The sequence below is a fragment of the Vanessa atalanta genome, chromosome 12, assembly GCF_905147765.1.
Source record: "Vanessa atalanta chromosome 12, ilVanAtal1.2, whole genome shotgun sequence".
Lineage (NCBI taxonomy): Eukaryota > Metazoa > Arthropoda > Insecta > Lepidoptera > Nymphalidae > Vanessa > Vanessa atalanta.
In genome coordinates, this window is record NC_061882.1 from 7,540,131 (window position 1) to 7,552,763 (window position 12,633).

The 12,633-nt window shown below is 32.9% G+C and overlaps 1 protein-coding gene across 2 annotated transcripts in view; it reads left to right on the forward strand.

Annotated features, from left to right (window-relative positions):
* The window catches only part of LOC125067637 (bumetanide-sensitive sodium-(potassium)-chloride cotransporter), a 30,743-nt gene that overhangs the window by 16,124 nt on the left and 1,986 nt on the right, over positions 1-12,633 (forward strand). For both annotated transcript variants that reach the window (XM_047676337.1, XM_047676338.1), the window contains exons 5-18: positions 28-208; positions 1,286-1,545; positions 4,033-4,141; positions 4,566-4,705; positions 7,112-7,336; positions 8,209-8,440; positions 8,625-8,746; positions 8,873-9,008; positions 9,941-10,152; positions 10,749-10,990; positions 11,104-11,312; positions 11,452-11,630; positions 11,926-12,083; positions 12,301-12,437. In XM_047676337.1, coding sequence (XP_047532293.1) covers positions 28-208; positions 1,286-1,545; positions 4,033-4,141; positions 4,566-4,705; positions 7,112-7,336; positions 8,209-8,440; positions 8,625-8,746; positions 8,873-9,008; positions 9,941-10,152; positions 10,749-10,990; positions 11,104-11,312; positions 11,452-11,630; positions 11,926-12,083; positions 12,301-12,437 — 2,542 coding nt within the window. The remainder of the gene's footprint in view (positions 1-27; positions 209-1,285; positions 1,546-4,032; positions 4,142-4,565; positions 4,706-7,111; positions 7,337-8,208; positions 8,441-8,624; positions 8,747-8,872; positions 9,009-9,940; positions 10,153-10,748; positions 10,991-11,103; positions 11,313-11,451; positions 11,631-11,925; positions 12,084-12,300; positions 12,438-12,633) is intronic.

The window sequence follows — 12,633 nt, forward strand, 5'->3', positions numbered from 1 at the left end:
AAATATTAAGTTCAGAAAGTGTTGTAGGGAGTGTTAATACCATGCTTGCTGAACATATGGGGAGTGATGCTGTTCTTACGTATATCGTGGGTGGTGGCACAAGCCGGCATCGGACTTACACTCGTCATCATCGCTGTTTCTGCAATCGTGTGCGTCATCACAACTCTATCAATGAGCGCTATTTGTACAAATGGGGAGGTGAAAGGAGGTTAGTATGTTCCCGTTTTAAATAAAAAATCTGACCTTTGAGCCCACAAAACTCATAGAAAAAACCCATGCAAATCTTATGCAAATTACGATAGTTACATTTTTATTAAACGTCTTGCCAATAATTTCTTACTCTTTCAAAACATTACGCATGCCAAGCTTTTGGTATACGTCATTATAAAATCGCATTGACATTTTTTTACGATTTATTTTATGTATGCACTAGCCGAATTATCAAAAATCTATATCAATCGGTCTTTACTCAGTAACAAAAAACTAATTTAAATTTTTCTATCATCAGAAATAACTAATTTTCAATCAATCTTTCATCAACCATTTTACCCATAGAGAATCAATTTGGATTCGTAAAAAGGAATTCCTGTGTAAAATTTCATGCCGCTAAACCCAACGATTCAGACTTTACGTTGCATGTCAGTCAGTCATTATATGTACAATATAAATAATATAATTTAGTATATAATATAAATCTTAAAACTCAATCTAGACATCTCTAACATTTATATAGAAAAAAATCAACAAGAACAGTAACAATGATAGTTCCATTTTTTTAGATGTTCTGTAGTTATAATATAATTAATCTTATCTATATTCGTTTCTGACTACTCGTATGTGCATTACTTATAATTATTACAACAGCATGTTCAATTCGTGATAAATGGTTTATGCATCAATTTAAGCAGTAAAGTTTTATATATGCCTTTTATTATACAAAGTGCTAATATTTATTGTCTACTGTTTATTTTTCGATATGAATTGATTGCTCGCTATAACACAAAAATGAATAAGTATGCATAAATTAATCACTAATACTTATCTATGAAGTTTTTAAATAATAATCTGCGGGTATAATTTGTACATTAATTCATATTACAAGATCTAAATGTCAAATATACTCCTAACAAAAATCTTATTCAAATGAATTAAATTGTTAACAAAATGTACATAAAACCAAACAAAGGTTAAAAAATTTATACTACAACAGATAGCCAACTTAAATTTAATTGGCTTCAAAATAATATGAATGTATTTTCTTTGATTTTTTTTTAAATATTTTTAGGTGGTATCTATTATATCATATCCAGATCTCTGGGCCCCGAATTCGGAGCTTCCGTTGGTATAATTTTTGCATTTGCAAACGCTGTAGCAGCCAGTATGAATACAATTGGTTTTTGCGACTCTTTAAACGATTTGTTGCTGAATCAAGGAGTGAAGATTATTGATAACAGCGTCAATGACGTAAGAATAGTGGGAACCGTGGCGCTTATCGTAATGTGCATCATTTGCGCGGTCGGGATGGACTGGGAGAGTAAAGCGCAGGTAAATAAAACCTTTCAAAAATATGAGTCAGTATATTCTGTATAAGTTATTCAACAACAAGTAAACAATAAAGAAAAAGATATTCAGATATCCCTTCGTAGGGACTATATGATACTCTTTTCAAGTTTTTTGCAAAGTTTTCAATATTTTATTTATTTAAAAAATAAAACACTTATGATGAGAAAGAAGTTTCCCAAAATTTGCTTTCTTCAGGTTTTATAGCTGTAGTTGCATCCTTAAAAGACAGGACACAGATTAAATGTGATGTAGTCATAATAGAGTTGTTTCTTTATGATACGTAAAGGTTTAATAATTATGACTTAGATTTATTACTAAAGCCCTCATAAGAACAGGATTTTTGTAGCATATTTATTGTATCATTAATAGATTCAGATAAACACACACTTTCTTCAGATTAAAAGTATTATAATTTAGATGGCTTGCGGGATTCTTGGTAAATTAACTTGATTAAGTTTTTATTATTTTACGTTAAATGTTATACATGGGAAAACCTAACTTGTCACATAACAAAGCGGCCATATTAAAACGGATAATTTAGATTTAATCCATTACCAGATGAACTAAGCTAATTTAAAATACTCAACAAGAGTAAAATAGAATAATTTTCATTTCTTGATCGTAATAATTCTAATTGCAGTCATTACGATTCACGTGAGCTACGTAACTTGAACCTTCAAAGAACATTATACAGATGTTGCGTGAAATCATCATATATGTATGCATAAGTAGCAGTTTCTCAGTTTGAGATTTTGTATCATATAAGATCTTTTTCGGCATAATATTAGGATATATACTGCCCTAGAATATCTTTTAGGTATATTAACAAACGTATTATTCTTATATGTATGTCTTATAACTGTGAAGAAAAAACATCGCGATAAAAGTCTCGGTTTAAATTCCACCACATATGAAAGAATTGAAGTGAAATAATTTCTAAGCCGCGCTAATTTTTGATTATAAAAACAAACTTGGCTGTTTTATAAAGTTGGTTTATAATTTCCTCCTCCACTCTCAAGGATTAAAGCATGTTAAACAGCCCATATACCATTTAATTAACATGTACATTAAAAACTATGTAAACAAAAATCACCAAAAATAAATAACTCACTCATGTAAACTTCTAATAATTATCTATAATGGTGTTAAATTAATTACTTTATGACCTTCTAAACTAATTATCTTTTTAAGTGAATTGAAACGGCCCAATGGGGACGAAAATCCATCATTTAATTAAAGCAATTTTTTTCTACGTATGCTGTTTTCATTACAATTTGTAACTTAATTTTTATATAATTATATAAATACCGGTTTGCGCTATTTTGCTGGTAGTGATGTCTATTATACCTCCACTACCAATATTAAAACTAATACAATCATCGGAAGCGTTACGAAGCTTAATAATTATTAACAGATAAACTAAGACACACATTTTATTAACTTTTTTTTTGTTGATTAAATGCCTTAATAAAAAATATATTTGTATTGTAAAAAAAAATATGCTAATGCTAAAAACCATAAAACAACACAAATTTTCGTTTAATTTATTTTAAATAATATATTTACCGTTTGCTTTTATAGTCTTTCATCCGGTTATTATTCGATCGTATAATTTAATTATATTTGTAATCTATAACTATTGTATATCTAAATAATTGGCATGTTTTGGCTCTAAAACATAATTTGACTGACAAAAGAGATCATAGTTATAATAACTTCTTAGGAAATGAAAAAACTTCTTAGGTTTCTGGTAATTGATTGATAGCCTTAACCAGCGAAGATGTCTACACCAATCCAATGAAATTATTCTTGTATGTTGCCGATCATATGCGAAAGTACATGTTCGCATATTTTAGAAGTGCAATAGACTGCAGCCTTAGAATTTATTAGACAAAAGTGTGTCCAGCCATTACTTTCATATGAGGTTTTTTTTTTTAAATAAATAAAGCACATTAATCCACACGAGGTTATATATCTAAATGATAAAAAAACGTAGAGCTCCTTGCTGAGCAGACAGGTTATATTATACAAATTTAATTGTATTTGATTGACATAGCATATTGGTATTTAAAATCTTGGAAAAGAGTAACTATTGAGTTTTTTGCCAGTTCTTCACGGAAAAATCTACAATCCGAGCAGATGGTAGCTCTACAACACCATCCTGTATAATGTTGATTTGAAGTCCTTGTAAAAGCAAATCAAACGTCGATTTTATTTATACATTTAATTTATCATATTTATCTTTTGCTATTTTAATCTAATAATTTAAAGTGTTTATATATGAACTTTACAGTGGTTGTTCAGAACCCTTAAACCGCTACTACATAACCTTAAATTAAGAGAGCTTAAATTAATATCTATTTTGGTGCTAGTTGGGACATTTATTTTGATAGTTGTTTAGCTTTCATCAATAAGTAAATATGTATTGGTGAGCACTTGTATTAAATTATAAATTATTATATTTCACAGAATTTTCTAATAGCAATTATTGTTGGAGCCATGGTTGATTTCGTAGTAGGCACATTGATGGGACCGAGGGATTTGGGTGAAATTGCTAATGGATTTGTTGGGCTATCGGGTAAGCATTTTTAAATGAAGATTGAATTTATAGGTACAAAGGTTTTAAATATATATAATAACAATTATTGAATTAAATATAAAGTAATTACTGTTTTAATTGTTACGGACGGGTTTGCATAAAAAGCATATATTATTTATCAGAAAAAAATATATTGATGTTTTCCAAATTTGCTGAAAAATGATTGAATCAATGTTATGGTGTCAAAGTAATTTTTCGGACACGCACACCGCTATCTGTACAATTTAATCGTCGGATATTCCCATGACGACAAATAGTTATACGATCCAATACCACTGCCATGTTTAAGACTTTTTTTATTGAGATATAATACATTAGGTGTGCCCAATATACAATATACGACATGGTCATTCCTTACTTAATAAAAATAACGTTTATATTAAACAATGCATTGTTTTCGTAGCGGAGACGTTATCGCAGAACTTCAAACCGAACTTCCGCTTCAGCGAAGGTCTTGATCACGACTTTTTTAGCGTCTTCGCTATTTTCTTTCCTTCCGTCACTGGGATTCAGGCTGGCGCTAACATCTCTGGAGATCTAAAGGTATGATGCATACATTTTTTAAATTATTATCTGTTGTAGACGTTTTGTTATTTTTTTTATAACCTAACAGTAATAATTGTATAACAGAACTTAGATAAATACCAAAATATTAAGAATTTTGCTATTTTAGTTTTTCTGTAACACGTAATTGTTAAAATTTAACAATTACATTACGGTTTCTTTAAATAAAACGTAGCTAAACATTGTGAGTAGTTTTAAATGAGACAATAAATTGTGTCACAGTTTACAAAATAGTAGTAATCATAGATTCATTAAAAACTACATACTTAACAAACTATATCGAAAGCGTAAACAACATCGATTAGTACATGTATCGAGTTTGGGCGCTTTGTCCGTTGAATGACGTTGGCGCCAAAATTAAACGCCAACCACTCCGCTTGTCAATATTTGTCTCCTGTTTAGGGGACGGGAAGTAGGACACGCACCCACTAGCCTTCTGGCCATGTTTATTGCATTATGATTTACTTCTGAGTGAGCTCATATAATTGCATGTGCTAGTATAGGTTTTTATGTCTTTAATATTTCTAATAGAAAAATAATAATTATTTTAATATTCAGCAATAAAGTTTTAATATTTTAATCGACAATAAGTTTAGATTAGAGTTTAGATTTATTATTTATTAACTCTTTGAACGCCACATCTTTAAATTACGAATATGTGCTCTGAATATTGTTTTCTTTGCAATTCATAATATGTATTGATATTTATGAATTATAATACTTAATACATGTATGTATAAATCAATAAATTAAATAAAAACAAATGAACAAACATCGTCGACATTCTGCTCAGAGATTGTTATGTGTTCGTACACGTGGATTGCGAATTGATCCGAGTCCGACTCGATGTTCGGAAAGCACGACCAACACCCACGCCTCCTCTAGCGATGATACAATTACAGCCGATACTATACTCCCTTCTAACTACTTTGGAATTTTACATACATTTTACAATAGCTTTAATGATTAATGGTATATATATATATATAAATTACAATTATCTTTATTTATTATTTGTTTGAGTATTATTTATTTCTAGAAAAGGTTCCAATAATTCTAATGTAAATTCAAATTTGTGAAATAACAAGTACTAGTCGACTTCAGTATATCATATTTGTTGTCGTGCAAACTTTAATATCATTTGCCTTTACCTAACGGTTTCAATCACTATAGCAAAAATGTGCAAAATATTAAATCTCAATATGAAGATCTTGTTGTACATCTTATATTCTTATAACAATAATTCCGTTGAAACACTCTGTCAAGTGTACTTCTATTGAAACTAATTGTAGTCTTAATTGAAAAATAAGGGAAATAAACTTGTTACTCCTCAAGTGTCAATTTTTTTTTGTTAAAAACAATATTAAGCAAAGAATTTCAACAATTACAAACTGTTTTTTTTTCAATAACTTAGTAAGTTATTAGTATCTAACCAAAACATGTTATTTGCATATATGTTTTAAATTTATAATTAATAACTTAACATATTTTACAACTACAAACTTATGATCTATTCAAAATGTATCGCATATTTTTGGTCCGATCCGATCCGAAGAGAGATCAGATATTGCACCAGCGGCTTTTGAGCATTTAGAGATAAGTGAATATAACACCGAGTACTTGCTTACTCTATGTACTACTTAGTTTAACTTTTACTAAACTGATCCCGGGATAAGAATTTGAGTCCTTGGAGACTTGTAGGTATAAAAGCTAATACTTATATACTATGTATTTATATTTGTCTTATGAACGACGAGGCAGTTTTATATGATGTATGAATCAACTCAATCAAGAAGTCGCAAATAAAACGAAATCATATAAAAGTCGTAAAAGTATGTCAAAATGATTGACCCTCGAAGTTTTTTGGATAACATCACTGAATCGATCGCGCAGGGAATCAATTTAAGCCAATTGAAGTCATGGCTGTCAATGACTCATGGCTATTTATAGGAAGATTTTATTCATTTTATTTTAGAAATTTGCACTGTTGCGTTTTTAATTTGATTGGTTAAGTTGTTTCGTTACTTTGTTTTTAAGGAAAGTCTATTTAATTATGAAAGTCGAATATTATAACCTAGATCACCACCTAGTACGTTTAGTTCTTAACTATTAGTTAATGTTTACAGATACATGTAACATGATATTGACTCGTGGAATATATTCCAGGAATGTATGCGAGCGGCATGCCCTCTATCGATACATTTCTTATAATAAATCAATGATTCATACTTCACATTCCTCAAACATTTCCATTCTTATTTTTTCATTTCACTGTAATAACGAGCAGTTATTTGTTTCATAAATTTCATATTAATTTAAATTGAATTGTTTTTATTTACCAAGTACGATATGAGGGTACTATATTCATTTTAATCTATGTTTTAGGATCCAGCATCGGCAATTCCGAAGGGTACTCTTCTATCGTTGTTGATATCAATGGTGAGCTACGCGCTCATGGTGTTGTTTGCTGGAGGTGGAGCTTTAAGGGATGCTAGTGGCAACGTTACAGATCTGTTACTTATGAACAATACTCCTGTGGACTTTAGTGGCATTTCTCAATGTGTTAATACTACTGCGGGTTGTAAATATGGACTTCATAATAGCTACTCTGTAAGTATTATTAAAAAGTAACCTGTGTATATATACTAACTGGAATATTTTATTTATATTCATATATTTGAGGCAAAGTATTTTTTTTTCGCTTCTGGGCCACCAACCTTGGGAACTAAGATGTTATATCTCTTATACCTGTACACAATGGAATGGAATACAACAATGCTGAGTACTGTTGTTTGGCAGTAGAATATCTGATGAGTGGGTGGTACCTACCTAAACGGGTAGCACAAAGCCCTACCACTAAGAATAAGATAAATTAATATAAATTAAGCTGGGTTCTGTAAATTTCAAGAAAGGAAAGGAGTGCTCGACGGCTCTTTTCGAACTGATTGAGCTAACTCCATTCCTTAAATTAAGCTGGGTTCTGTAAATTTCAAGAAAGGAAAGGAGTGCTCGACGGCTCTTTTCGAACTGATTGAGCTAACTCCATTCCTTTATCCGACTACTAGTCTCAGGCAAAAGTTTCATCCATACGTTCTTAACATACCCAAAAGTCGAAGTAAACGGTTTGACAGCTCCTTTTTTGGTAAGAGTCGCCATGATTTGGAACGACCTGCCTGGGTCTATTTTTCCTGATAAGTTGAACTCTGGAGCCTTTAAGAGTAGAGTGAACAGGTTTCTTTTGAATGGGCGTGTACCACCTTCGTCTTCATCTACACTTTCCATCAGGTGAGGTGGAAGAAAAACGCCTATTCCATTACAACTATAAAAAAAGGATACTGAAACTTGCAATTGCTATCACCTTACAAAGGATTTAATTAAATTACAGATTTTAGAGGATGCTTTAATTTTGACCTTTTGAATACTTGCAAAATCATATGTGTTATATTGCAAAATATTTTATGATTGTATGTATTATTATTCAGGTGATGCAGTTGATGTCAGCATGGGGTCCTTTTATTTACGCCGGCTGCTGGGCCGCCACGTTGTCGACGGCGCTGACCAACCTGCTGTCGGTGCCGCGCCTGATCCAGGCGCTGGGCGTGGACCGCATCTACCCCGGTCTCATCTTCTTCTCTAAGCCCTACGGCAAGCACGGCGAGCCCTATCGCGGATACGTGCTCACATTCTTCGTCTCGCTCATGTTCTTACTGATAGGTAATGAAATCTATAATGAAAAAAGTAAAATATTATCATCAAAAATTACTACTCGTTTTAATTAACAAAAAAGAGTGTAATTAATTAATAAATACTGCTTATCGAGAATAGTATGTTTTAATAATGTGAGATGATATAATTATCTACCTAAATTATATTTTCTGACCAAAATGATCTTCCACAGCTGACTTGAACACGATCGCGCCGCTTATTTCAAACTTCTACTTGGCGTCGTATGCTCTCATTAACTTCTGTACCTTTCACGCTGCGCTTGTTCGTCCTTTAGGCTGGCGCCCAACTTTTAGAGTAAGTTATATTTGCTGTACTTAATAACCGTGTAAGTAATTTACAAGCACTTTTGAATAGTCATCCGCCAACCTATCATATAAAATAAAATAAAAAATACTCAACGTCTAACTTATTTTCTTCTAGTATTACAACGTGTGGGTGTCATTGCTTGGGTTCTTGTTGTGCATTGGCATCATGCTGCTCATTAGCTGGATCATGTCGCTGGTCACCTTCGCGATCTTCTTTACACTTTATCTCATCGTGCATTATCGGAAACCTGGTGAGCATTTTTACTTTGATATATTTTTTAGTATTCACTGTTTATTGTTATTGTAGTCTTCTAGTAGACTAAAGTTCGGTCACTTCATTCAAGAAAAGGTTCGTTTTATTTACACTATTGTATACGAGGTTGATACATACATGTGACGTGAACCTCATAGGAGTTGGATACAAAAATTTAAACCAAATGTATTTTATTCAATTAATTTTTAATCGTCAATATTTCAATGTTACCACCGTTTAGGCGGCCAAAAACTCACATAGTCCAAAAATATTCTATTTTTCTCGGAGATTTATATCAGCGTTTGTAGAATATTTTTGTATATTCTACTGTTTAAGTAGGTAGGTATATTAATATCATAAATATATTATCAAGCAGCCTATTTCTTTCACTTTCTATCATAATATTTTCCGAGAACTAAGATTATAAATAGTTTGTAGGTAATTTATGCATAATAACGATTCGTTAATTATACCCGGGACAAAACTCGGTTGTAAATATTCAATTTTATTCATTAAAAAAAATGAATATTTTAAAATAGTTTGACGAACTATTTGTGTAAAGGGCAAGTTTCGATACAATTGATTAAGTGAGTGGAAATGAGACCTTCGTCAGTATATCAGCACTTGGACTGGAATAATTTATGACTGATGCTAAATCTGTGGAGTTCGAAGAATTATTGCACAATTTTCAGAGCTTGCTTTGATTTGCTGAATATTACTGAGCGATTTCTGTTCTGAAATCATGATTTATATTGCTGTAAATATCAATTGTTGCGTAACTCTTTATTTTAAACTATAACTTTATAAACATTTCACTCTATTGAAAATGATGAATTTTCTTAATTCAACTGCATGTATAATACCCACTGAAATTGCTAATGACAGTTTTAAAACTAGTCAATTTATCTTTTAAATCAATATTAATTTTAGATGTAAATTGGGGCAGTAGTACTCAAGCGCAAATGTACAAAACGGCGCTCTCCAGTGCTCATAACCTGGCAAAGACGGGTGAACATGTAAAAAATTACTGGCCGCAACTTTTGGTATTAGCTGGAAAGCCCCAAGACAGACCAGCACTTGTGGATCTTGGCAATCTTATCACAAAATCTGGATCGCTTATGATCGTAGGCGATATATCACAAGTAAGTATAAATAATTTGAAAAAATTTGAAAAAGTTACTAAAACAGACTAAATTTTACTCTCATATTGTCAATAAATGCAAAATTATGATAAATTTCAGCAGTTATAAAAATGTATGACTGCTGAAATATATTGACAGCTTGCATACCCATTGATAACAACGCGATAATGCTTCTTTGTTGTGTTTACAAATGAACTCGAAGATACACAAAGTATGTTTATTGAGTGTGGACGTCATTTTGCGATGCTAGGACATATAGATTTTCATTGAATTTAGTCAAAATAAAAAAAATCTATACAATCAATGCTACGATTGAACAAAATATTTTATAACATCTAGCTAATATTTAAAATGTATGGTAAATTAGTTACAACTCTGATATAATATTGATAGTATATTATGGATATTTTATTTTGAATAAAAAAAACGACCTTTTTAGCTGAGGTATTGTAACTGCATTATTAGATACAATTTAAATTATTGCTTAGCACGCAACAATATAATACTTAAATAAAAACTATCGTGGCTACGGTAGATTTTTTAAGTATTATATTGTTTTTGTAGGCCTCAATACACTTACTTACATTTCTTTCTAGCAAAAACTATCATACAAGGAGCGCGCACATCGCACACGCTCCGGCGACGAGTGGCTGCGGGGTAGGAAGGTGCGCGCCTTTTGCACGGGCGTCCACGGCTTCAGCTTCGAATGCGGGGCGCGCGCGCTCATGCAGGCCGTGGGCGTGGGCCGGCTGGCGCCCAACGTGCTGCTGATGGGCTACAAGGCCGACTGGGCCTCGGCGCCGCCCGCCGACCTAGAATCCTACTTCAACGTGCTGCAGTAAGTTTTTCCATTAAATATCGCTATGAATACAACCGAACATATACTTTACGACATATGTGAGCCGGAGGAGACGAGCAGTAATTGATAATTATAAACGACTCTGTTTTTAGTACGGCATTCGAAACGCGGCTGGCTGTGGGCATCGTGCGCGTTTCGGGTGGACTAGACTTCAGCGCTGTCGCAGGCGCAGAGGAACCTAATAGTGGGCTAACAGCAGCTTCCAGCAGCGGCGACCTACGCGTACGCGCACCTATCATGCACGCAGATTCCGATCTCGACATACGCGCGGACTCGCAGCCCTCTAGCAGACACAACCTCAGTGAGTGTTTATGGCGGATATGACCTATAATGGTTACATACCGTTACTAAAGATTAACGAACAATTACGTTGCATTAGTATGGATTTATCATTATCTATTAGTTCATGTTGAAAACATAGTATTTTTTTACAATTTCAGATTTATTGACGTTAACGACATCGCGTTCATTCACGATATCCGAGAAAAGTGACACAAAGGACAAGAAGAAAGATAAGAAAGGAATTGATATTCACCGGCAAGTGGTTTACAAATCGGCGTCGGGCATCGAGCTGTCTATGGAGCAGTTGTCTCACATGACAATATTTAAAAGGAAACAGGTATAGTATTGCATAAAACATTAAAGTTAACAATATAAATTATAATTAGCACCAATATCATGTCATTAATTAAATATGTATGTTATAGTGATGAGTTTTTTATTCTCTCCCAAATTAAAATTGTATTGTGTCAAAAATTGTAAGTTCTGACAATACGCTTCTATTCGTGAAAAAGATTTGTTATATTTATTATTATTCTAATATCCGAATTTTACAAATTTATGTGAGTTGGTATAATTGTATACATAAGGATATTATACACAAGATAAGGATTTCACAAATTTATTTACACCAGGAGCCGGGTACGATCGACGTTTGGTGGCTGTACGACGACGGCGGACTGACCATGCTACTGCCGTACATCATCTCGCAGCGCTCGGCGTGGGCGCGCTGCCAACTGCGCATCTTCGCGCTCGCCAACCGACACCACGAACTCGAGCTGGAGGAGCGGAAGTAAGTGCTTATTCCAGATATGTTAACTGATTTTCATGTACAAGAATAAGATTATTATATTGGCCTTGGGTTGATGTTATCTATTCTATAGTTATTTTTAATCGCTGCAGTTCGAATCGTAATGACGAAAGGTTTTTATACACAGGAACTATAGTATTATTCATCATTTTAATTTTCTAAAGTATGTAGAGATGTTCCATGTGTTTAAAATCGACAGTATGGCGAATTTGCTGGCCAAATTCCGGATCGACTACTCATCGCTGACAATGGTGCAGGATATCACGGAACCCCCACAGCCGGAGACGAAGAAGACTTTCGAGGAACTCATTAAGAAGTTCACGGACGATACAGGAGGTAGAGATATTATCCTTGTGCGATACTTAGTTTGGTTCAAAGCGTGTTGTTGAGAACTCAGAATTTGTTTTTGTGGCTGACGAATTTTGCTTATTATTTTGTATTACGACACTTACGGAATCTAAGAAGTCATAAGTCCTTTAACACTCAAACTTTTAAACATTAAGTCTTTCAAAGAGTGCTTGTAAGAGCTTAC